Here is a 26,129-nt window from a genome sequence, read left to right on the forward strand (position 1 = left end):
AAAGCCATTTTGTATTAAACATGTAAGGTCTGTGTGGAGTCTAGCAGGCAGTTATCGTCAGTGTCCGTGACTGTTCCTATACAGATCCTTCTCATTGGAATTACAGAGACCGGACCTTCAGATTTGATTTAAGCTTCAATGCCCCTTGTCTTCCTCTACCCTTTTTGTTTGGTTTTAGACCAGCTCTTGCTGCGTAGCCTAGACTGATCTTGAGCTCATGTTCCTTCTGCTTCAGCTCCCCGGCACTGTGCAGGTGCAGGTGCGAGACTGCAGTGCCTGCTCTTGTTAAATTTCAGTTCTTTAAGTTAGAGGAAGATAAATTACAGTTGTTAGATATATCAGAAGGATGGTGCCTTAACTCAGAAGTGTTTCCCTAAACACCAATTAAATCTAAAGCCTATGTATTCATTTGAGACAAAGTCTCACATAGCTCAGGATGGTCTAGAACTCTCTCCAGCTAAAGATGACCTTGATTTTCTGATCTGCCTCTACCTCATGAATGCTGGGGTCATAGGTGTTTGCCAACACACCCAGTATGGAGACTGGACCCAGGGCTTCATGCACGTCAGGCACCTACCGTACCAACTGTATCCCCAGTCACTGGGATCTATCGAAATGAACATCTGTAACACATTTAAAAAGAGAGAGGAAGTTGAAAAATGATTTTTCGCTTCTGCCATTATATTTCCAGTCCAGCAAAAGAAGGTATAAACAGTGGAGCAGACAGGTCCTATGGGCCTCCGTTATACAATATTCGCTTCCCAAGTTGTTGAGAAGCAGATTGACTTGGGTTATGTTTCTGGCCCAGGGTTAGGAAGTGGATGGTGTGTATCTACTTGTGGTCTTCTTGCTGGCAGAGTTCTAAGACAGCACAGGGAGAAGGCATCTGTGTATGAATGAACTGTATCCTCTGAGATTTCTTTTTGAAGGTTTGTTTTATTGTTAAGGATGCAGAAAGTTTGGATCTTTCAGAAAAGAACAAATTAAACACACAGCAAACACTTATTTTAACTAGCAGCGTGACATGACCTAGACTCACTCTGGAGACAGCTGCTTCTGGGCACATCTAGGAGGGATTTTCTAGGGTAGGTTAACTGGGGTGGGCAGATCCTCTCTGGATGGGCAGTGCCCTTCCATGGGCCAGACTGCATACAAAGGAGAAGGTTGAGCTTAGCAAGCACTCATTGCCCTGTGCGCTTTAGTGTGCGCCACATCTTCCCTGCTGTGGCTGACTTCCCCACAAGTACGGGTCAGAATAAACCCGATGCTTTTTAAGTTGTCATAGTCAGGCATTTGGTTGCAATAACAGGAAAAATGACCCCCAGCTTGATGGAAAGGCTGTGATATGAGAAAGTAGGGTCTCTTAGTCACTGTTCTGTTGCTGTGAAGAGACACCATGACCACAACTCCTCTTATAAAAGAAAGCATTTAATTTGGGCTGACATGGTTTCAGAGGTTTCGTCCATGCTCTTCACAGTGGGAAGCATGGCAGCTCACAGGCAGACATGGTGCTGGAGAGGGAGCTAAGAGTTCTACATCCTGCTCTAAAGGCAGCAGGAAAAGCAAGACACTGGGCCTGCCTTGAGCATCTGAAACCCAAAGCCCACCCCTAGTGATACACTTCCTCCAACAAGGCCACACCCACTCCAACAAAGCCACACCTCCTAATCCTGTTAAGTAGCACCATTCCCTAATGACCCAACATTAGTCCTCCCCATCAGTCATCAATCAAGAAAACGTCTGGTGGGGACTCAGTTGAGGTTCACCTTCTAAAATGACCCCAGATTGTGTCCGGTTGTCATAAAACTATCCAGGACAGTTGGCCCTTTGCCAGTTTAATGCACAAACACATCACTGTTCAGCTGTAACGTTTCTTATTGTCACCAAGATAGCATTACTGTCAATATCACAATATAACGCATATTACAAACTTTAAGTGTCTCAAAATCTTCAAACGTTCAAACCTTAAAAATTCAGTCTCTAAAATATCCAAAATCAGCCAGGCATAGTGGCAAATGTCTTTAATCTTAGTATTCAGGTGGCAGAGGCAGGCAGATCTCTGTAAGTTTGAGGCCAGCCTGGTCTACACTGAGAGACCCTGTCTCAAAAAATAAAATATTCAAAGTCTCTCAAAAATACCAAAGTGTCCATAAAAGCTCAAATTCTGTCAACCTTGGGCTCCTGTAAAATAAAAAAATAAGTTCAATACTTTCCTTACTCCACGAGGAAAGAATCAGGGCACAGTCAAAATCAGATCGGAAAAAAAAAAAACAAAACAAAAAACCGAAGTCCCCTCCCACACTATGAAGTTCAGTATCAGGCTTCTGGGACTTAGAATCCTGTAGGCTCCATTGAGCTTGCCACCGCACATGTCGGGAGTCTCCTAGACTGAGACCAGCTCTGTGCCACAGTGGCTGCTGTCCTTGGTCCAATCGCACTGTGTAATTTCTGTCATTGTACCCTTCTCCTGTCTCCTCTCCATGGACACAGTGCCTCGTGGATGTTTCCATTATAAAGGGGAGTTAAGATGGCTGTTGAGGTACCAAGCACTGTGACGGTAAAACCCGCCTCAGCTCTTTGTGAATTGATGTGTGAGGTTTTTCCCTTTTCTCTCACATCTTTTCCCAGTTTTGCCCGTAGTTACCAGTGCTCCCAGTTAGTTTACCGGTTGTCATGCTCTCAAGACAGAATATGGAACACAATAAAGTTACAAAATATTGTACAAAGAAATGCACATCTGCTAAAAAAAAAAAAAAAGCCCAGCGTTTTGTCCATGCATGCTGTGTGCTCCCTGGCACCGAGCTCTGCTGCCAGCCCTTACACCCACCTGCCTTGGCTCTTGGGATGTCAGGTAGTTTGGTTGTAGGATGTTGTCATTCTAGAGTTCTCAGTGTTCTCTAATCCCTTCAGTATTTCTCTGTTATTCCTGATATATTTTCAACACTCCTAACTTCAATATGTAAACCTTGGAAAGAACTGAAGAACAAACTGTATTAGATGATCGCTGGGAATGGACTGTTGGAAACTGGATGTAACAAGTATTCTTTAATCCCCATTACTACTTTTAACTGTTTTATTAATGCAGGATCCCTGTGTTTTTCAGAGTAACTCAGGTAAATTCTCAGTAGCCATGGTGTGGAGCTAGCTTGTGCTGGCTTTGGCTGGGAGAGCACTGCGGTTCCTGTGTAGATAGTCGCCCTGCTCATGTGCTCCCCAGGTCTGCACTGTGCACTAATGCTCTCTCCATGTTTACTCCTTAGTTGTGACACATTTTGAGGAGTTTCTTCCTCTCTAGCTGCAGCCAGTGCCCTTCATCTGTGCTCACCATGGCCTGTTCTTCCCTGTAGCTTTGATAAACTGTGATGTGAACATTCTCAGGGGTGGAGGAATTGTCTGTATACCAAAGAGAGTGGCACAAACAGCCTGGATAGGTCATTACAGCCACAGGTACCCCTCATCCCATTCTAATAGAGAGTAGCATTGTGCTCTTGCTTGAAATTCATATCATACCCTTTCTTGTCCACAGCATAAACAAATGTAAAAATTATTATGAAGTTCTGGGAGTTACAAAAGATGCTGGTGATGAAGATTTGAAAAAAGCTTATAGGAAGCTTGCTTTGAAGTTTCATCCTGACAAAAACCACGCTCCTGGAGCCACGGATGCTTTTAAAAGTAAAGTAACTTATAAAACTTCAATAAGGTCTTTTTTTAGAATGCACTTTACAGTGTTTCAGAATGTGAGATTCTGCTTTCTTCTGGTGTATCTAGAAACCAGCTTAAGAACTTTCGAAATACCTTTGAAACTGGCTTCCGTTACTCAGCTAAGCAATCCTAAGTCACTTTCCTAGGTAGCATGAGTGTCTTCTAGGTTTGTTTGGGGATTGATGGTTTGCATTTCCTTCCAGCATTGACATCTGGCTCCAAGTCAACCGAAAGGGACACTTTTAATGCGTTTTTCCTGGACACGGTCTAGAATGATGGTTTCCTAGATAGTCTATTCTAGGGATGTTGGTCATGTGTCTATCTCTCTATGACACCTGGTCAGGTTTGATGATGCTTGAGTTCAAACCCAGGGCCTTGACCGTGTTAGGCATGCATTCGGCTGCTGAGCTGCATCTCTATCCCTGGGGTTTATGAGCCCGGGTCTTGCTGTGCAACTCAGGCTGGCCTTGTATTAACAGTCTCTGGGCTTTGCCCCTGAGTGCTGAGGTGCCAGGCATGGACCGCCAGGCTCAGCACAGTTCTCTCTTCTGTGTGCCTTTCTAGTGATAGGATTCCTTTTGCTTCTTCAACATTGATTTCTTATCTCCTGTCTGTGTTTTCTATTTTACTTTTAAGTTTTAGTGAGTTTAGTATTATATTAAATAAGCACAAATATTATGTAACTGACTTCATAATTTCCTTTTGTGTGTTGTAATGAGGGACATGACTATCTCTTGTCTGCATTACCCTTCTCTCCCCGTGATTGCACATGGTTCCTTTAACTTCTCCTGTCCAGGGAAGCACTTTCTGGCTCCTCTCTGAAAGATAGAGTTGCTGGCAGTAGGACTGACTCCTGTGCCTTAGGTTTATTATTAAGTAAAAGACCAATAGCAATGATTTCATGTTTTGTTACAGTTTCATTGTAACAATTAATGTATTATACACGTGAAATGTAATTTTGTGATTGTTGATTCTTGTGAATTTGATATTCATAGAGCCAGTGTTTGGTGTTTTCAGTAGCACACTGGGGTCTTAGAGTGGAACAAAGGAGGTACTTTTGTTTTAAATGTTTCAAAAAAGAAGACTTGATTGGTCCTTCGAAATAATACCATTAAAATGGTTTACAGTCTAAGCATTGTGGAACATGCCTATAACCCCAGCCTTCAGGAAGCAGAGGCAGGAGGATCACAAGTTTGAGGCCAGCCTGGTCTACATAGCAAGTTCTAGGCCAGCAGGGCGTTATACTAGAAAATTATTTTTGTTTTCTTCTGACTTGAGAGAGAAGTGGGTAGGGAGGGAGGAGGATATTGTTTACAGAACAGTCTTATTTGTTGAAGGAAGTTGCCAAGGAAAATACATTTGGGAATTAATAATATATTCCAGTGAAAGCCCTGCCAAAGCTGTGCTTGTGGAAAAGCAAAGCAGCATTTCCTCAAGTTCACAGTGGCATATTTGGAGTATAGGAAACCTGGGGCCAGCGAGATGGCTCAGCAGCTAAAGGAGCTTGCCACCAAACCTGGCGTCCTGAGTTTGAGTCCGGGACTCAAAGTGAATTGGTTCCTACAGGTCAGCCTATGACCCGTACACATGTGTGTAGTGTGTGAACACGCACAAGGGACACACACACACACAAATAAATAAAAAGTTAAAAAGAAGTTATAGAAAACATTTTAACAGTTCAACATTATGAGTTAAAACGGTTTAATTTAAACCTTTTCCTGTTGTCTCATAAGCCCACCAGGCTCTGGTCACAAGTTCCAACCCCATGGTCACACAGGTGGCTCAGGTTAGACTCAGTGGGTTACACACAAGAAATAGTGTAGGCTTTCTAGAGGAGGAGCAAAGCAGATGCTGGGGAGTGTCAGTGCTCAGAATGGATCCTTTACGTGCATCAAAATGTCAGGACAAATTTAATAAAATTGAAGCAAATCTTTTGTTTCAAAATGCTTAGAAATATTTGTGTGATCCATACACTATGTCTGTGATCGCCTGGTGCTGTCAATATTCTTCCTGGCCTGGAGAGGTGATACTGTTGTTAAAAGCATAGGATGCTCTTCCAGAAGACCCAGGTTGAAGGACTATCTGTAACCCAGTTCTAGGGGATCTGACGCCCTCTTATGGTCCCCACAGGCACTGCACCCATGTGGTACAAGCATCCAGGCAAAATATTCATTCACATAAAAGTAAACAGTAGTAATTCTTCGTAATGTTAAGAATGTTAGGCTTGGCACCAGGTGTGGTTGTGAACACCTGTAATCCAAGCAAGGTACAAGCGGGAACAAAAATTCAAGGTCTCCTTGGCTACTAGTGAGTTCAAGGTCAGTCTGAGCTGTGTGAGAAACTCAAAAATAATGAACAAGCCAGGCAGTGGTAGTACATGCCTTTATTTCAGCACTCAAGAGGCAGAGGCAGACAGATCTCTGTGAGTTCAAGGCCAGCCTGGTCTACCGAGTGAGTTCCAGGACAGCCAGGACTACATAGTAAAACCCTGTCTCGAAAAAACAAAAATAGGGAGCTGGAGAGATGGCTCAGAGGTTAAGAGCACTGACTGTTCTTCCAGAGGTCCTGAGTTCAATTCCCAGGAACCACCACCAACCACACAATGGCTCACAACCATCTATTCTTCCACAACATCCAGATTTAAGTTCTAGAACCTATATGATGGTTCATAGCCCTTATGATGGCTATAACATCAGTCTTATGATACCTGATGCCCTCTTCTGACCTCTCAAGGCACAAGGTACAGTTACATGCATGCAAAACACTTATACTCATAAAGTAAAAGTAACTTTAAAACAGAAGATCATAGCCGGGCGGTGATGGCACATGCCTTTAATCCCAGCACTCAGGAGGCAGAGGCAGATGGATCTCTGAGTTTGAGGCCAACCTGATCTACAAGAGCTAGTTCTAGGGCAGGCTCCAAAACTACAGAGAAACCCTGTCTTGAGAAAAAAAAAAAGGTAAAAGCAAACAAACCAAAAAAGATAGTTTTAAAGGTTGTGTGTTACATATTCATGGTTTAATGTTGTACTTTGTAAAGAAAGAATAATACTTATTGATCAGCATGGTAGGAGATGATGATCTCTAGGAAGAGGCTCACACAGCCAGTATAAGGGTGGTCATCTATATATAAGAATATTAATTTACTAGTTCCAAAGGGATCAGAATTGGGAGTTCAGGAGCCAATTTTCACCCAGTAGAAACTGGACAGACAGTTCAAGCTCTAGCCCATACATTTTCAATGAGCAAATGTAGTTCACTGTCTTGCAGCCTGTTCTGTCAGACAGACATGGCAGGCTTCATTCGTGATGCACTTCCTAAATGTCTGATTGCATTCTTAGTCAGTCTTCCATTTGGATATGAAGCCGTTTCTCCCTAAGCAGAGGCAGTGTTTGGGTATTATTTTCTTTTTTTAAAAAATATATTTATTTGGACTTGAGAGATGGCTCAGCAGTTAAGAGCACTGACTGTTCTTCCAGAGGACCTGAGTTCAATTCCCAACAACCACACGGTGTCTTATAACCATCTGTAATAAGATTTGGTGCCCTCTTCTGGCCTACAGAACGCTGTATATATATGAGTTATTTTTTAATTAATCTATATGTGTGTGCTTGTACACACATGCCTGCATGCATGTTCAGGTCTGCACACTGGTAGGTGGACTCAGAGGACAGTTTGCAGCAGTGGATCTCTCCTCCCACCATGTGGGTCCCGGGGACTGCGGGGACTGTGGGGACTGCGGGGACTGCGGGGACTGCGGGGACTGCGGGGACTGCGGGGCGCCTTCCCTGCGGAGCCATCTCACTGGCGTCCACTCTTTCTTTTATGTTTTAAGGAAAGAGCTGCTTGTTTGTCCCGGTCGCTCAGAACCGAAAGAATCACACAGAAGCAGTATTAATTAAAATATTGCTTGGCCCATTAGCTCTAGCTTCTTATTGACTAACTCTTATATTAATTTGACACATTTCTATTAGTCTATATATTGCCATGTAGCTGTGGCTTACTGGAAAAGTTCAGCATGTCTGACTCTCGCAGCTCCATGGCTTGGCTTCTGTCTCTAACTCTGCCTTCTTTCTCCCAGCATTCCATTTAGCTTTCCCTGCCTACCTAAGTTCTGCCTTGCTATAGGTCCAAAGCAGTTTCTTTATTCATTAACCAATAAGAGCAACACATAGACAGAAGGACTCCCACATCACTTTTATATGAAAACTAAAGTCAGGTTTGATCACACCGAAACATTGTTTTATAGAAAGTGGAAATCATTTGCATGTTATTTTCTTCATGAATGGAAAAATAAAAATGATTAGATTAGGAACTTAAGTTAAACACTACAAATTCTCCCAAGGACAGCAGACTAAACGTGGCTGTTTTGTCTTTCAACAAAGCTTGTCTAGTTTACTAAAGCAGAGAAATGTTCACTATGACTTTTAAAACGTACCTAAATATGTTTTACAAATTATTCTAGTGGCTTGGATTCCCTCTCTATCTCTGACATAAACACCGTTACAGCATATCTGTGTTTGAGTTGGTGTAGCTCAGTGGTGCTTGCCTCTTGTTCACAAGGCTTTAGTTCATTATCCACCAAGGTGGCACAGATCATCCTCCAAGACTGGGGTATGTTAGGGATATTTGAGTACACGGTTACACCGTCAGCAGAGTGTCATAGCGGAGGGCATTAGCCGTTTGTTTCATAAATAGTATGGATCATGTGCTACGGCTGGTGCTAGGTTTGGTAGTTTAATATTAACGTTGCAGATCAACAGCAAGTCTCTCAGAACAAAGACGTTAATTCTACCTCTGGGACTGTTCCTTATCTTAAGTGAGGGGTTTGAGATCCCTTCATCCTTACAGAATTTGTACTCATAGAAGGGAGTTGTGTCTCACATAGAAACATTTGCAGCCTAGTGAAGCCTACAGTCCGGCAAACATTCTGTAGTTTTTCATTACTGGTTTTTCCTTTTTTCTTTTTGTTTTCATATAATATTCATGAAGCCGTACGTACTTTATGACACATGTCTATAATATCATCATCTGGGTGATAGAGGCCGGAGGATCAGATACGTACAGGCCAGCCTAGGTCATATGAGGCCTGTCCTAACCACATCTTCCCCAACAAAGTGTCATGGGGCTAGTGCCACCCTTGTTTCATAATGAGAAAATGGGGACTCACAAATTCTCCCAGGAGACTTGCTGTAACGAAATACCTGAACAGAAAAGGACAGCTGAGGAAAAGTCAGAAAGACAAGTAATGGTGGCCTGGTTATGAAAACTGATTACAGGTGCTCCAGGGACAAAGGCAGGCGGTCACAAGTTCAAGGCTTACTTGAACTGCAGAATGCAGCATGCATTCAAGGCGGCTTAGGTAACTTATTGAGAGTCCCCACCCCTTTGTATTTTTAAAGAGCTGACTCTATAGCTAAGTGTTCAGTACCTGTCTAGCATTCTTGAGTACTTTATCCTCAGTAGCATAAAAGATGAAAAATGAAGTAGCATTAGGACGAGAATCATTCATATCGTAGGTGAGGACTTTTTTGTGAGATGTTTGATTTTTTTATGGTTAGAGAAAGGGGCAGGGATAAAGGCTTGGCCGTGAGAGTGAGGCAGAGTAGTTTAAACACCAGTGGCCTTTTGGATAGAAGAGCCGACTTTGGCCTTATTCTCCATACCAGGTAGATGAAAAGCTTGTACGTTATCCAGTGAACAGGTCAAGTGGACCCTGGAAGACCGACAGATAGTGAGAAGATCTATAAACTCAGGACTCAGGAGCAGTATGGCAGGGGACACTTGAGTGTCTGGTAGATCTGTCCTTACACTTTCCTGATTAGGTGATGGGGGACTTGGCAACCCCTGAGCACTGAGAAACATGGAAGAAGAAAAAAAAAGTAATAACTGGGCCAGGTGGTGGTGGTGCACGCCTTTAATCCCAGTACTCGGGAGGCAGAGGCAGTCAGATCTCTGTAAGTTAGAGGCCAGCCTGGTCTACAAGAGTTAGTTCTAAGACAGGCTCCAAAGCTACAGAGAAACCCTGTCTCGAAAAAACAATAATAATAATAATAATAATAATAATAATAATAACAACTGTTTTTTTGTGGTCAAATACTACAGAAGAAACTGGCCCCTCAGTGACCCACACTGGACCACACGCCTTTCTCATGAGGTGACAGATGCCCTAATTCCCTGAAAGGACAGTGACAGAGGAGGAATTGGGACCTTCAGCTTCCTTCCTTCCTTCCTTCCTTCCTTCCTTCCTTCCTTCCTTCCTTCCTTCCTTCTTCCCACTATTTACTTATTATGTGTGTTTTGCCTTCATGCATGTATGTGCAGCACATGTGTGCCAGGTGTCCTCATCAGATCCTCTGGAAGAGCAAGTGCTCATCACTGCTTTATCATATCTCCAGCCTCAGGAGAAGCTGCACAGTGTCCGTGGGGTGCTGTGGGGGCCGCACCCCAGACTCCCTAGAGATGACAGCCACTCTCCTTCCTACTGGGGTGAATTAGTTACTTTCACACCAGCTTGACCAAATACTTGAGACACATAACTTAAGGGGAGGCAAGATTGGTTTGGGTGTATGATTTGAGAAGTGTCCATCTGTTATGAAGGGAAAGCACATAGCATGGCAGGCTAAGGCCATTCACATGATGGTAGATAGAAAGCAAAGGAAAGAGATGCAGGAAGGAAGCCAGGATAAGATGTAGCTCCAAGGGCATAACTCACACAACATTCTTCCTCCAATTGGGCCCCCCTCCTACCCTCAGTGCCTACTAATAATGTCAGCACTTGACTCCATCAGAGGCTAATCCACGCACTCAGTCAGAGCCCTCGTGCAATTGTGGAAAGCCGTCACAGACACTGGTTACCAATCTCCGAGGCAGTTTTCAGTTTAAGCATGCTAGCAGTTTGGATTTACCATCACAAGGGGAATTAGGGATGGCATGGTGACCACTATCCAGACAAAGGTATAGCTTCATGGTGTCAATAAAACCACATGGAGAGCAGCAATAAGGCACCCTTCTCTTTCTATCCAGGAGACAACTATAGCTTAGTACAAATCTGGAAACCCCGTGTCTTCCCAATGTTAGTGAGGAGGTCCCCACTCCTTCACTTGGTGTCATCAGAGTCTGAGGGGAAAGGAAGTGTGCTCCTGCCAGAAAGTGGTGAGGTAGTGTCCCTTACACCATTGGAATGGCACAGGGGAAGAAGTGGGAGGTAGTGTCCCTTACACCATTGGAATGGCACAGGGGAAGAAGCTGAAGCACAGCATTTAAGATGCAGAGCCTTGCAGTAGACAAAATAGCAGAATTGTATTTGAAAATCTCTTATCATCCCAAGAACCAGGACCTCACATGGAGTTTTAGAACTCCGTTAGACACATGGAAGGACAGAAAAGCCAGGACTGTGTATAAATGTGTTACTGTGGCAATGATACAGCTGTTCCAGAGAAGCAACACCCAAAGGTTATTCTCTGGCCTTTATACAAATGCTAACACAGATGTTTGCATATGCACAAATACATTCATACATGAACATGCACGCACATGTCACACAACACCAAACACACGCGCACGCATGCGCGCGCGCACACACACACACACACACACACACACACACACACACACACACACACAAGACAAGACATGGAGATGATTTGCCCATGGCAGAGGAGCCCATGAAAAGACTTCAGCATTATTAGCCACTAGAGAAATGCAGAGTGAAACCAAGATATCAGATAGTGCTGTGTACCTATCATAATGGCTGACATAGAAAAGTGTACCAGCTCCTTTTAAAGGCTCTGGGTGCATGGGATGGATTATTCATGTATTGTTTGAAGAGAAGTAAAATGAGAATCATTTTGCAGAACAGCTTTGGAAGTTGATCAAAAAACTAATTCAGAGCTACTGTGCAATTGAGCAGTGCACTCCTGGCAGTTATCCCAGAGAAATGAACATTTTCATTTATACATAAACCTGGGGTAAAGGCATATAGCAGCTTTATTATAATAGCCCCAAACTAGAAAGATCCCAGCTGTCATGGAGAGGATGAGCAATTAACCCAACAGTGCTGTATCCTTACCATAGAGTACTATGTAGTAATAAAAACGAACATCCTCCTGCCATGCGACTAGCTGGGTCTGTCTGGATACTGTGCTCATTGAAATGAGTCAGTTCCAAAGAGTTTCATTTATATGAAGTAATCCTATTTTTATACTGTGTTATTTATACAACATATATATATATATATACATACATTTGTGTGTGTGTGTGTGTGTGTGTGAGAGAGAGAGAGAGAGAGAGAGAGAGAGAGAGAGAGAGAGAGAGAGAGAGAGTCAATATGTAACCAGGTTGACTTTAAACTCAGAGCCCACTGTCTCCGCTTCTCATGTGCTGACATTGTAGGTATGCATCCTCAACTTTGGGTCTTCAACATCCTAGAAATGGTAAAAATAGAGAACTGACTAATAGTTTATTAGTTATCAGGGATTGAGGAGCTGCAGGATGGAGCAGGGATTGAATCCAGTTATATAAAAGGACCCCTTAGTGCCAGTGAGATGGTTCAGCTAGTATAAAAGTGCTCGCCATGCAAATCCAGTAACCTGAGTTCCACTCCCAGAACCACAGAAAGGTGGTCAGAAAAAACTGACTTGATCATCATGTTGTAGCCACGGTCTACGCATCCACAGCACACACCTGCACACATACAAAGTGAGGAATTAGAGTACTTGAAAGAATGTTCTATTGACATAATTAGTAGTACTTAGTACTCCATTTATGATATTTTGCTATAATTGATAACATATTATCACTAGGAGAAATTAGGGAAAAGGTGTAGAGGATATCTATTGTGTATTTAAAAGTGTGCACGCATCTATATTTATCACAAAGTAAAACATTTGAAGAAAAAATTTTGAACACCAAAATAACATTTGTATTTAATTCTCTAAATAACTAGGAGCTGCAAGCATCCCTGAATTTTGCACATGCACTAAATGGTTGAATAGTTCAAGGCTAGCCTGGGCCATGTAATGAGACCCACTACAAAACCAAAACAAACAGCAACAACACATAAGACTTTGTCTGTAGCACAGGCGTAGACAGTCCCTACTCTCATGTGGGTTTTTTTGTCTTAAGGAAAACAAGTTGTTTAGAAATAAAATAGGTGGTAGTGTGCAAAAAGAAAAAGTTTTCCAGCAGAAATGTCTTGGGTTATGTATTGGGTATGTATTCATATTATGCTGAGCATTTGACCTCAGACACTCACTCACCAAGTAAGCTTTGAATCTTATTGCGAAGGAGAAACTATTAACCAGCGAAGGGCAGAAATGGTAGGGTTCTCGATACTTGCTGGATACCACTGTGGTTGTTGGGAGTAGTCTTGTTTGTCAGGGTGGCCTTGAACTTTAAATCCTCCTGTCTTGGCTTCCCAAATTCTGGGATTAAAAATGTGTGACCTCCATCCATGCTGTGTAGTTGAGCAATCTTGAATGGCTCACTGTGAGAACACAAAGTGGGGACTGTGCTCTAGAGGCCATGGTGCAATGTTGCAGGGGAGAGATGGCAATTCCTTTGTTTCCAGGGCAGTGAGAAGATTTGACTATTACAGAAAGCTATATTGAGATAGCATGATGTTGCAAATTGATGTGGGAGTGATTTCTTATTAATAAAGAAACTGCCTAGGCCCATTTCCTAGGCCAACCCTTAGGTAGGCGGAGAAAACAGAACAGGATGCTGGGAGAAAGAAGCTGAGTCAAAGAGACGCCATGATTCTTTCACTCCAGACAGATGCAGGTTAAGATCATTCCTGGTAAGCTAGCTCGTGGGCTACAGCAGATTATTAGAAATGGGCTAGTCCAGGTGCGAGAGCTAGCCTAGAAGAGGCTAGATAGAAATGGGCCAAGCGGTGTTTAAAAGAATACAGTTTCCGTGTAATTATTTCGGGTAAAGCTAGCCATGGGGGCGGCCAGGTGCCGGGGATGCAGCCCCGCTGCTCCTATTTCAACAGCAAATATATACATATAGTATTAAAAAGAAATTGTTACCATTTTGTAATTTTTCTCAATTGGTTTCAAGTAATATTTGAGTTGATGCTTCTGTATGTGAGACAATCTATAGAATGAAGATGTTACTTTCCAATGCTGCTGCTTGTTGCATTTTTAGAGATTGGAAATGCTTATGCAGTTTTAAGCAATCCAGAGAAACGAAAACAGTATGACCTCACGGGCAGCGAAGACCAAGCTTGTAATCACCAAAACAACGGCAGGTTCAATTTCCACCGAGGCTGTGAAGCCGACATAACTCCGGAGGACCTGTTCAATATCTTTTTTGGAGGTGGATTTCCTTCAGGTACTCTGAGCTTATTTTGTTTCCTCAGCTAGACTTCGTAAAGATTTCCAGTGTTCTCATCTGAGCTTTGTTCTGTTTTAAGACAGAGTTTCACTCTAATCTGGAGCTCACTATGTAACCTGGGCTAATCTCTAACTTAGAGTAGCTGTCCTGCCTCAGTTTCCCAAGTGGTGGAGTCACTAGCTGGAGCACGAGGATCTTTCCACCAAAGGAGGGAAACATGAAGGGTTACCATGGTTACTGGGCCTGTCTTTAATTAAAAGGGTTGAAGGATGTAGATGACTTGTCTTAGTGGAAGTTGAAGGAAAAGAGTGTAGGCCAGAGGTTATGTGTCATAGAGGTTACAACAGGGGAAGCATCTGGTACCTGGGTAGAATGATTGGCATTGGTCCCTAGACTCTTAATGCCAATGTATGTAAAGGTCCTCTTCTGTATTTCATTTAAGTAGTAGACAGTCTGATTGATATATAAACTTTCTAGATGCCTTTTTATTGTGGTAGAGTAGGAGCAACCACTTAAACAAGGCTGACAGGAAGTATTATTTCCCACTGTATGAGAAGATCTAACAGTGCTGGCATAAACAGTGTAAACTCCTATTTTCACTTACTGTGAACTATTTATGTGGGAATGAATTTAAGAATATATTTTTTTAAGCTCTAGGCTTGTTTATGACATTGATGTAAGGTGTTGAGTAAAATGTCCCATTCAAAATGAGAATCTGACCTGAGAGCCTGTCTTAGTATCATAGAGAAAGAGAGGTGTCATTGATGGGACATTTTTGCAAAGCATCCCCGAGTTGTAAAAATAGATCAAAACTCTAACCTGTGTTTTGACAAATTGGAGTCTATTACCTCCAAGGAAAGTTACTAAAACTAGGAATTTTGACTTAAAATATGTTGGCAAAAGTCAGAAATCTTGGAAACAAAACTTTTTTCTTAATAAAGACTCTTAATGCCAATGTATGTAAAGGTCCTCTTCTGTATTTCATTGAAGTAGTAGACAGTCTGATTGATATATAAACTTAATTTGAACTCTGTTAGTTATAATATGGTTTACTTTGTCAATAGTAGCCATTGCTGGACCTTCACTTCATTTGAAAACAACTAAATATGTCCATCTGTGATCCACTTATACTTTAATATATTAGCATTTTAAAAACATTAGTTGTAATGCTCTTTTTGGATTTCTAGATGTATGTGATATAGTTAAGTGCAGAAATCAGAATTTTCAGAATAAAGGCCTAAGGTTTGTAGGAACAACCACCACCAATGATGGCCCTTCACGTGTGGAGCATTGTTAAGGAACTCACACCCACATTTTCACACAGAAATTTAGAAAGCTGGGTACAGTAACTCATATCTGATGGAAGGTGGAGGCAAGATCAGACAGTAAACATTCATTGTTGAAAACAAACATCCAGCAATTTAGTTACAGACAGGTGGGCATGATGGAATGTGCCTTTTTTTGTTGCATCAAGGCAAATGGGATTCACTAATTTTACCTCTTCTTTAATTTTCTAGGTAGTGTACACTCATTTTCAAATGGCCGGGCTGCTTACAGCCACCAACATCAACACCGACACAGTGGCCACGAAAGAGAAGAAGAAAGAGCAGATGTATGTTTATAATGTGATTATAAATCTCAAAATGACAAATTCTAGTTCAGGAAAGCAATTAGAATTGACTAAAAATGGGGCAAGTTGTTTTAGGAAATAATGAGTTTTCTCTTAGCAAGTGTTCAAAGGAGACTCAGATGTCCTATGAGAATAACTGAGACACAGGAGTAGCGGTCAGGGTAGGGTGGTGGCAGTGTGGGGCTTTTGATTTGGTATTGCATAGTTCTGATAAAGGTATATCTGTATTTTTTATGTTCTGAAGGTGGCTTCTTTCTATTGACTGGAAAGATTTAGAAATGATGCTGAAAACCCTTGGGTAGAGAATCTTTGCTTGGTTCTAATGCAGGCATACCTGATTGCCTGTGTTAATGAAACTCCTTGTGTAGAAAGCTTCACGGGAAGGACACTGGACGAGACAGGAAGGGGCCTGAGCCCAGCTCCCGCAAACCCGGGTGACTCAGTGTGCATGACAGGAGGAGGCTTCCTTATCTCTCAAAGGAGGTCGGATTAGTTTTCAACCCTGTGGAGTTTGTATTTTAGGGATTATAACAGGAAGTTGAGATTATTCAGCAAGTTTGAAAGCACTACCCTCGATAACCACAGATGTCCTTTGTACCTGTCAGAATGTATGGCAACCACTGGATTGCTGGCAGTCATTACACTGTTGTTCTCTGCTCTCTTTATAGGGAGGGTTCTCTGTGTTCATCCAGCTGATGCCCATTATTGTGCTGATCCTAGTGTCGTTGTTAAGCCAGTTGATGGTCTCCAATCCTCCTTATTCCTTATATCCGAGATCGTAAGTAGCTAAGTAAAATTTTACATTTAATTGTTGTAGTTTTATTTCTCCCCTTGAAGGGTCCTTTGATGTTTTTAAGTGCCAACTCTTTTACAAAAAAATCTCTAATTCTAAAAATAGTGATACATTTATATGATTGTTGCTGTTGTACACTTGTCCCACTTGGATCAGGACAAAAGTGCTGTATTTGAATTTAAACTTAATGTAGTAGTTAATACATTGACATGAAAGACAGGAAGGAAAAGGAGAAAATTGGTCTTGGGCTTGTGTCGTTAAGTGGGAAATGACATAATTAAGTGATGGGAAGACAAAGGAATCTTAACCAAAAAGTGCGTACTCTGTGCAAAGTGGCTTGGAGCAGTTTTCAAGAATGTAACCAAGGGCTGGAGAGATGGCTCAGAAGGTAAGAGCATTGTCTGCTCTTCCAAAGGTCTTGAGTTCAATTCCGAGCAACCACATGGTGGCTCACAACCATCTGTAATGAGGTCTGGTGCCCTCTTCTGGCCTGCAGGCATATACACAGACAGAATATTGTATGCATCATAAATAAATAAATATTAAAAAAGAATGTAACCAATACTGATGTTAACTTTAAATTGCTTTTATTTTTGTTTCTTGATTTGAATATTAGGATATAGTTTTAATTAAATGAAGAATGATCCTATATCTCTTTTTGCAGTGGATCAGGACAAACTATTAAAATGCAGACAGAAAACTTGGGTGTTGTTTATTACGTCAATAAGGACTTTAAAAGTGAATACAAAGGAGCACTATTACAAAAGGTAGAAAAGAGCGTGGAGGAAGATTATGTGACGAATATTCGAAATAACTGTTGGAAAGAAAGACAGCAGAGTAAGTCTATCAAATATTTTCTAACATTTTAGAAAATCTGTAGTCTTTGTAATGCTTGTTGTAGATTATGCTACTTAAGGAGGGAAATTACCTGGTTTACAATTGGAATCCAGTACATGAATGAGTACAGTCAGCCCTCTATGTTTGAGGCGTCCCTCATCCATGGATTCATTCAGCTGTCAATCAAAACTGTGCAGAAAAAGAGCAGTTGTGTCTGTTCTGAACATGTGCCAATGGTTCTTGTTGTCATTGTTCTTTAAGCCATCCACTGTAACAACTCTGTGCATGACATCTCCACCATATCAGGCAGCATTAGTAAGATGGAGGCAGCATGCACAGGAGAATATCTGTAGGACATGCAAACATAGAAGTTTTGTGTAAGAGACATACATGTCCTTGTGTCTTAGCATCTGGAGACCCTGGAAGCAATCTAACATGTCTGTTGACTGTAATGATTTTTCTACACATGGCAAAACATAATAATTGGCACAGTATAATAACTTACTAAATGGTTCTTGTCTCACTGTGTTTCATGAGCATTTTTGTTGAATAGATAGCTTCTTCCAGCTGTACATTATCTAGAAGATCAACTTGCTTCTTGCTAAACGAGTTACCTTATCATCATAACACGTTATCCAGTAAGCATTCGGCATAGTGGCTTGTACCAGTGTAAAGTGTTATTTATTATTTAGTTATAGTTCATTTGTGTTAGGGTTTCTATTGCTGTGAAGAGACACCATGACCACAGCAACTCTTTTTTGATGTTGTTCTTTTTCTGAGGCCAGGTTTCTCTGTTTAACAATACTGGCTGTCCTGGAACTCGCTTAGTAGACCAGGCTGGCCTTGAACTCAATGAGATCTGACTGCCTCTGCCTCCCAAATGCTGGGATTAGAGGCAAGTGCCACTCTCTTCTGGCTACAGCAACTCTTAAAAAGGAAAACATTTAATTGGGCATGACTTATGGGTTCAGAGACTTAAGTCTGTTGTCATCATGGAAGCACAGTAGCATGCAGACAGACATGGTGCTAGAGCGGTAGCTGATAGTTCTATGTCCAGATTGTCGGGCAGTAGGATCAGTGACACACTTTCTCCAATAAGTTCACTTCCTCCAACAAGGTCATACATACCTTCTCCAACACCATACCTCCTCCAACAAGGCCACACCTCCTCCAACAAGACCACAATTCTTAATTGTGCCTTTCTTTATGAGCCTATGGGGGCCATTTTTATTCAAATCACCACACATTTATTAATTGCACATAATACTGGGTTGTTGTAAGGAGGCCACTTGTTTTATTCCTGGCTGCTCAGCCCCGAAATAATCACACAAAAACTGTATTAATTAAATCACTGCTTGGCCCATTAGCTCTAGCTTCTTATTGGCTAACTTTTATATTAATTTAACCCATTTCTATTAATCTGTATATCGCCACGTGGCTGTGGCTTACCCGGTAAAGTTACCAGCATCAGTCTCCAATGGCACCATGACTTCTCTCTGACTCCGCCCTTCTTTCTCCCAGCATACAGCCTAGCTTTTCCTGCCTAGTTCTGTTCTGTCCCTGCCATAGGCTGAGAGCAGTTCTTTATTCATTAACTAGGGCTTTAACTAGGGCTCCTTTTGGGAGTGTGGGTATGTACAGGAACATGGGCATCTTTGTACTGCTTCTGTAACACCACTAAAGAAAATCTCTCTCCCTTTTCCCTTTAGCAACTACTAACTGCAGATAGCTGTAGGGTCTCATGATGCTCTCTCCCTGCCAACTGTTAACTGGGCAGAGATCTCAGAGAGGGCTTGGGCCTTCCTCCCGCTCCATACAAGAGTACCCAGTGTTGTGCAGATCTCACAGATCACAACCACTGTGATTCAAGAGCATTAATGATGTCATTCCTGGTGGACATCGTTCCACAACCCTCCAGCCTTTCCAGCTCTTCATTCCTTTCATTTTCCCCAGTCTTAGGAGGGGATGGTGGGAATGCCCATGGTGGGGAAGGCTTTATTTAGCACAGTCACTCACAGTCTGCAGAAAGCACCACCCTTTCTTTTTAAAGCTGGTGGAGTGTTATTCACTAGGTTAGACAAGTGTTTAAAAACAAGCTTATTGTGTCCATTTAGCAAAACAATAGCATAGCTTCTCCACTTGGGCCTATGACCTCACAGCCACAGGTTTTTGACCATGTTTACAGTACCAGGTGTGAATTCCTTCCTGTGGAGTGGACCTCAAGTCCAATCAGAATGTGGTTAGTTACCCCATAACAACCATGGCGCTGTTGCATGATGGGCACACACTGCTTAGCAGGGTAGTAGACCAGCATCCAGCAACCACAGCTGATGATAGTTCTCCAATAGCCTGTGTCACTCCTTTGTAATTATGAAGGCTGTCTGGGAAGGAGAAGGCGTCCAGCTTTGCCAGTTTGATTCTCTTAGGACCAAGCCATGTAATATGTTCAGCTGGTCTTATCATCTAATTCTTGCAGGCAGAATTTTGGTTATTTTTCAAGTTGTGTGGGGGCAGTACTTGTGTATATGTATTTTCCAGCTTTTTCCCCAAGTGTGAAAGTACACACAATCCTGGCACTTAGGGTGTTGCTGCAGAAAGACCGCAAGTTTGAGGCCATCTTGGGCGATATCCTGAAATCTGTTCTCATGGAGAAAAAGAAAGCGGAAGAAGAGGGAGAGGAGAATTTTATTTTAGTTTGTGTCTTTATTTGGGGGCAGGGTTTCTCTATGTACTGATGGCTGTCCTGGAACTAGCTCTGTAGATCAGGCCGGCCTCGAACTCATCCACCTGCCTCTGCCTCCTGAATGCTGGGATTAAAGGTGTGTGCTACCACCCAGCTTAATTTGTGTTTTTAATTGTTGGAATTCTCATAAACCACACAGAGCCATGGTAAGTCCTGGTTTCAGGTGATATTTTAGAAAAGCTGAGAAGTTATCCCAGTACCTTAGCCGCTGGGCTCTGGGGTAAAGGAGAAGGACTCTGGGAGGAGATGGCAGGGCTCTAGCCTTATTCTCTGTATTCTCTGTTGGTGTTGGTTTTGTGTGCTAAGTCAAAGTAAAGTTATATATAAAGAAAAAACCTGATGGGTGTGGTGGTACACACCTTTAATCATAGCAGGCAGAGGCAAAGGCAGGAGGACGTCCAAATTCAAGGCCAGTCTGGTACACATACTGAGCTTTAGGACAGCTAGGTCTGTGTAGAGACCCTGTTCAAAAATTTTTTTAAAAGAAAAAGTCCTAGTGAACTGGTTTATAGGAATTGTATTTGGTTCTTTCTTTAAAGTCAGTTCAGAGAAATTTATGTGTATATATATATTATATATGTTATATATAATATATATACATGAATTCTCTAAAGTGTTATTTAAATTTAATCGACTAAGGTGATGTAAATTGTTGTTAACTAACGAATATTTGTATACAGAAACAGATATGCAGTATGCTGCTAAAGTGTACCGTGATGAGCGGCTGCGGAGGAAGGCGGATGCTCTAAGCATGGACAACTGCAAAGAGTTGGAGCGGCTGACCAGTCTCTACAAGGGGGGATAAGCCGGAAGTCCCGCCTGCTCCTTCCCATGTACTCTGTCTTTTCTGTACATTTCATTTTGCCATGAAGCCGAAGAAGACTTGATTACAGACTAAGCTGAGGAGTTGATGGCCTACTGGCACATTCAGTAGTAAGAGCGGATAACTGAATACTTTAGTATGCTTCTGCACTTACTTTCCCTCTGAAATCTCACATGATTCCTTACGATGTCTGGAGAGGATTATCATACCTGTAGCAATTGCCAGTTTTAGTGATTCTCCATTATTCCTTTGCCATGTAAATAATTTTAGAATCATTTTGTGTATATATGAATGCTTGCCTTTTATTTAAATTATTTTAGCGTTTAGCTCCATGAGGCGCTCCGTTTAGGCTGATGGAATGAATGTTTATGACACAGTACCATTTTCCATTAGGTATTTGGGTGTGTGGAGTTTAAACAATGAAATTTTTTCAAAAAGAAAAGACAAAACTTTATGTAAAAGCTTATAACAGTGTAGAAGGAATTGACATTTTTAATATTGTTCTTATATTCCAGAATATGTAATGAGATAAATGAACTGGTATATACTATCAGTATGCTCTTTAGTTTTATGAATTGCTAAGCCATACATAGGAACAAAATGCTATAAGATAGATTTTAAAGAAAATATGATGACAAATTTTATGCTAAATGAGTTTTCAGTGGTAAGTTGCAGTTATGCCATTCACAATTCTGGTAATTAAAAGTTAGCCCCAAATGTTCATTTATGTATCTTTCAAGGCTACTGAAGCTTATGAAGCAAAAGATGAACTTTCTTCCCATGGAAATTCAATCTCATGGATATAACTGAAGCAGGACCCCCAAAGCAAATGGATTCTTCTACAAATATATAATAAGAACAAAATGACCACTAACACCCAGCTATGTGCCTTTCCAACTGCCGCTGACTTACTGGACAGAGCACGATCTCTTGGGCCACACGTGGCCCTGAGCAGAGGTAGAGCAGCAGCTGGAGCTGTGATTGACAACAAGACCTCATCTGAGCATTCTGAGCTGAGCTCACTTGCCCCAGGCAACTCATCAGATCTTTAGACTCAGCTTCTTGTAACTCAATCTGTAATACACGGTGGGAAACACATCTGGGACTTGAAGGTTTGGTGCTTTCTGGGTTTGAAATGATTTGTGGTCTTCTATGTTTAACGATAGTGATGGCTTCATGGTTTCGCTTCATACAGTTAAGGAATTACAAACACAGTTTTGGTAGTTTGTTGTCCTGACCCATCCCCCCCTCCACAATCCCTTGCTCAAGAACGAGCATGTTAGGTAGAGAGACTTCGTGGTTTTGCTTACAGATTCTTTTCTAAATATTGCTGTTTTGTCATCTCTTGGCTTGTCTTGAAAACAGTCTCTTGTGTTCTGTTGTCAGAGTCTCCAGTAGAAAGACCTGATTGTAATTACACACATGGTTTTAGGTGTCTGGACAGCCCCACCATGCCTAGAAATGGGACCTGTAACAAGAGGAGTGCCACAAGGAAAAGGTTCCTCCTGAAGTTCTCACACCATACATTTACTATAAAACTATTAAAGCACTGCATGTCTAGTCATCCTTCGTAAGAACCTTTTCTTCACCGTCATCCATATTTCTGTCACTCTCTAAAGTAGAATCTTGACTTTTCTAGCTTCTGAGGAACACCTTCAAAGGACCATGTACCACAGTGGCTGCCTTTACCTCTTCAGTATGTGTCTGTCCATGGGTTCTTCTCAATGCTCTCACGAAGGCTGAGGGCTTGATGTAGGAATCACTGCTCTTTGCTTGTGATAAACTGGGGTTGAGTTTTACACTAATGTCACATTCACAATTCCAGGGCACTCTGGGCCTTGTTCTCAGAGCCTTCCAAGTTCTGTTCTGCTTCCTTCAGCAAACTTCCTGTCTGACGATTAGCCTGAATTAGAGTTGTTTAGTTCATGTGAATGGTTCCCTAACGTTGCATGCCTCTAAACATAGCTGTTTGTATTTTTCTACTTCTTTTTCATCCAAATCTTCTTCAGCTCTCATTTCAGCGTTCAGTTTGCAGATTTCTGAATTGCATCAAACCGTTATTATTCCTTTAATTTCTTTGTATTTCCATCAGCTGTTGTTCTTGTTCTCTGGAAGAAGATGATAAGACTTAGTGCTTCTCTTCCCAGAGTCCTCTGGTCCTTGAGGAGGCTGCCATGCTGCTTTTGTGATGCTTTTTGTGCTTGCTCATTGCATCACTTTCTTTCTGTATTTTTGGTCTCACCACGTAGCTCTGGCTGGTTGGAGCTCTCAGTGTAGACCAGGCTGGCCTGGAACTCACAGAGATTGGCCTGTGACCCACCTCCACCGATGCTGGGAGTAATGGAATGTGCTCCCACACCTGGTAATAAAGTGGGATGGTTTATTTGTTTTGTTTTGTTTTTGAGACAGTGTTTCTCTGTGTAGCCCTGGCTGTTCTTTAGACCAGGCTGAATCTCTGTAGACAGAGACCCACCTGTCTCTGCCTCCCAAGTGTGGGGATCAAAGGCATGCACCACCACCACCCGGCTATAATGTGTATTTTCATTCAGCAGAACATGGCTCTCATGTTTAACATAGCAATTGAAATATCCATTTCAAAACTCTCTTGTTTTTAAAGATCTGTGACAACTAAATTCTTAAGTTTCTTGTTCATGTAAGTCCTCTGCTCTTCATTGTAAGGGTTTCTTAAGTCCAGTGCACTTTTGAAGTCTTCTTTCGTCTATGTTCGATCTGAAGAATGATGTGTACATACTGTTTCAACTCAGTAACTTCCTTAGTTGTCCCTTCGGTCTCCAGCCAGATTTGCACTGATTGTCCCAGTCTGTTCAGCTTTCTGCCTTGCTCTGTTAGCACAGCCTTTAACCTGGAACATTCAAGGCAAGCTTGTGAGGGCTTCAACCGCTGGTCATTCCTGATTCTGCGACTGTTTGAAATGTTTTATTATAAATTTTATTTATTATGTTTATGGTGGGTGTGTGTGTGTGTGTGTGTGTGTGTGTGTGTGTGTGTGTGTGTACATGTGCCAGGGTGTACATGTAGAGGTCAGAAAACACCTTGCAGAAGTTAGTTCTCTTCTTATGCCTTGTTCAATTCTGTGGACTGAACTAGAGTCCTCAGACTTGTGCAGGGAGTATTTTATCACTGAGCCATCTCACTAGTCCTCAGATTCTCTATTCTATCTTCATTCCATAGGCAGTATCCTCAGAGAGACTCCAGCCTCTTCATGCTATAGCTCTTTCGCCTTGGCCACTAGGTTTAAGTTTTTCATTTTCTCCCTTCTTTTTTCAAAAGCTGTGTTTTGTTAATGCATATTAGTTACATATGTCAGTGGGTTTCATTATGACATGTTCATACACATGTATAATACATTCCATCATCTTCACCCCCTATGGCCCTCTCTCCTTCAGTCTTTTTGTTGTTGATGATGACGACCCAAGGAGTTTTCATTGTGGTTGCACGTAGGGAATAGGTGAGGGGTTATTTACAGGAACATAGCACATTACCAGTGCCTGCTACCCTGAAGGAAACGTCTCCCTCCCTCATCAGCCACTAGATAGATGTTCAGGGCAGGGTGTAACCTCTTGAGCCCCTCTCCCTCCACAATGGGACGTGGCTAGGCCCTACCTTATAGAGACCATGTGCAGAATCACGGTGTGGTAACTGTGTCGAACACATCACCACTTCTCGTGTTATTTCTACCCCCTGCTCCTCAATGTTCTCTGAGCCTCAGAGTGGGTAGTGCAGGTGTCCCCTTACGCTGAGCACTCAGGAGTCATGTCTCCTCATTACTGTGACCGTCATGAGCTCTAAGGTCACTTCTGCCCACTACAGAAATGAGTTTCTCTGACCAAAGCTGGCGTTAAGTCCTCACCCACGAGCACAATAACAGTTTGCTGGCTTTTCATTTTAGTGGAAACCTGCAGTTGCAATGTTCTGTCTCTGCCCCATGTGGCCTGTGAGCCTCATGGTTTTCCATTTGTTAGTCTTGACTTCCCCAATCTTGCTTCCCACTTTTTTCTCCAAAGGAGTTCACTGTGCCTGTTTTCAGTTTCTGTTTGCCTTTCGTTGGATTAAAGCATATAGAAACCTCATGAATTTTCATGTTGTCCTTGCACAGGGGCCATGCTCTTCTCTGTACTGTTCTGCTGTTAATACACGTGCTGCAGAAGTGAGCACACGCCACAGAAATTTAAATATTCTCTTAAAAGTAGAATAAGTCACTTAAAACATAGAGTTTTGTTTAACTTAGAAAGCTTGTATCTGTCAGAAATTTGTAGGAACTTGAATGGAAATCTTTCAGCTATTTTTCCAGTTCTAGTGGGAAATTTACATTAATGTGATAGATATTTACGTGAACCAAACCTACTTAAATCCCATCCTTAAAGGGATAGAGAAGATAGGTCGGGTTGAGAGACGGTAACACAGCAGAGTCACACATGGCTGCAGACAGTATTGTTTCCGATTCATTGCTGCATCCATCATTTTTATGACACTTATGGGGTAGATTAAACAGAACTTGGAATTAGCTGTGGGCGTGGGTGACTGGTCTCTTAAGCTACATATAAAGTATATAAGCAAAGACTGAATCATTAATGATGCCTGAATTGTGGAAGGAAATAGTTGGTGGCTTTGAATTTAACTTCATGTGTATTTAGGTAGCTTGAGCTGAAAGATTTTTTTGTGTGCTTGCTACTCAGGCTATGGTACAAAGCCCAATATTTTCTGCCTTATAGCTACATGAAGTTTCCCAGTTTTCATTTGCTCACTTTCGTCTTTACCCAGTAGCTCTTCACCTTTGCATATTAACTGGGAGGTTTGGGAATGGTAGTTACACTATGAGTAATTGACGTTTTATCTCCTTACACACAAAGAAGCATGCACTCACGCTCATCCACACACGTTGGGAGGAAAGAAAATAGCACTTTCCATCCTTTCCATTCCCTTCTTCCTGAATACACTAACATTAGTTAGTTATCTTGAAGTCTTAGGGTTGGTTTTTTTGACCAAATAGGCTAACTGAACACTGAGGAATCTCAAGTTTCCCGTCTAATAAGCGAAAACAACATTTTGAGACCTGATTGCATCTGAGTGCACTATCGTTTCATAACCACTTCATGCTTATTCATGATTGTCAAGAATTGATAAGGAAAATTCTTTTTTTTTTCTTTTTTTTTTTTTGGTTTTTCGAGACAGGGTTTCTCTGTGGTTTTGGAGCCTGTCCTGGAACTAGCTCTGTAGGCCAGGTTAGTCTCGAACTCAC

The 26,129-nt window shown here is 41.9% G+C and overlaps 1 protein-coding gene and 1 non-coding gene across 3 annotated transcripts in view; one reads left to right on the forward strand and one right to left on the reverse strand.

The window, feature by feature from the left end:
• Nucleotides 1-22,560, forward strand: part of Dnajb14 (DnaJ heat shock protein family (Hsp40) member B14) — a 38,139-nt gene extending 15,579 nt beyond the window's left edge. For both annotated transcript variants that reach the window (XM_005357333.3, XM_005357334.2), the window contains 6 exons: nt 3,527-3,672; nt 13,855-14,040; nt 15,561-15,655; nt 16,342-16,451; nt 17,131-17,303; nt 20,727-22,560. In XM_005357333.3, the coding sequence (XP_005357390.1) occupies nt 3,527-3,672; nt 13,855-14,040; nt 15,561-15,655; nt 16,342-16,451; nt 17,131-17,303; nt 20,727-20,851 (835 nt within the window). In that variant the 3' untranslated portion in view covers nt 20,852-22,560. The remainder of the gene's footprint in view (nt 1-3,526; nt 3,673-13,854; nt 14,041-15,560; nt 15,656-16,341; nt 16,452-17,130; nt 17,304-20,726) is intronic.
• A 2,381-nt stretch (nt 22,561-24,941) lies between these two features.
• LOC113457267 lies at nt 24,942-25,045 on the reverse strand. The gene has a single exon (XR_003377894.1). It is a non-coding gene; the product is annotated as a U6 spliceosomal RNA (small nuclear RNA).
• Nucleotides 25,046-26,129: the final 1,084 nt, after the last annotated feature.

Source organism: Microtus ochrogaster, chromosome 21, assembly GCF_000317375.1.
Source record: "Microtus ochrogaster isolate Prairie Vole_2 chromosome 21, MicOch1.0, whole genome shotgun sequence".
Taxonomy (NCBI): Eukaryota; Metazoa; Chordata; class Mammalia; order Rodentia; family Cricetidae; genus Microtus; species Microtus ochrogaster.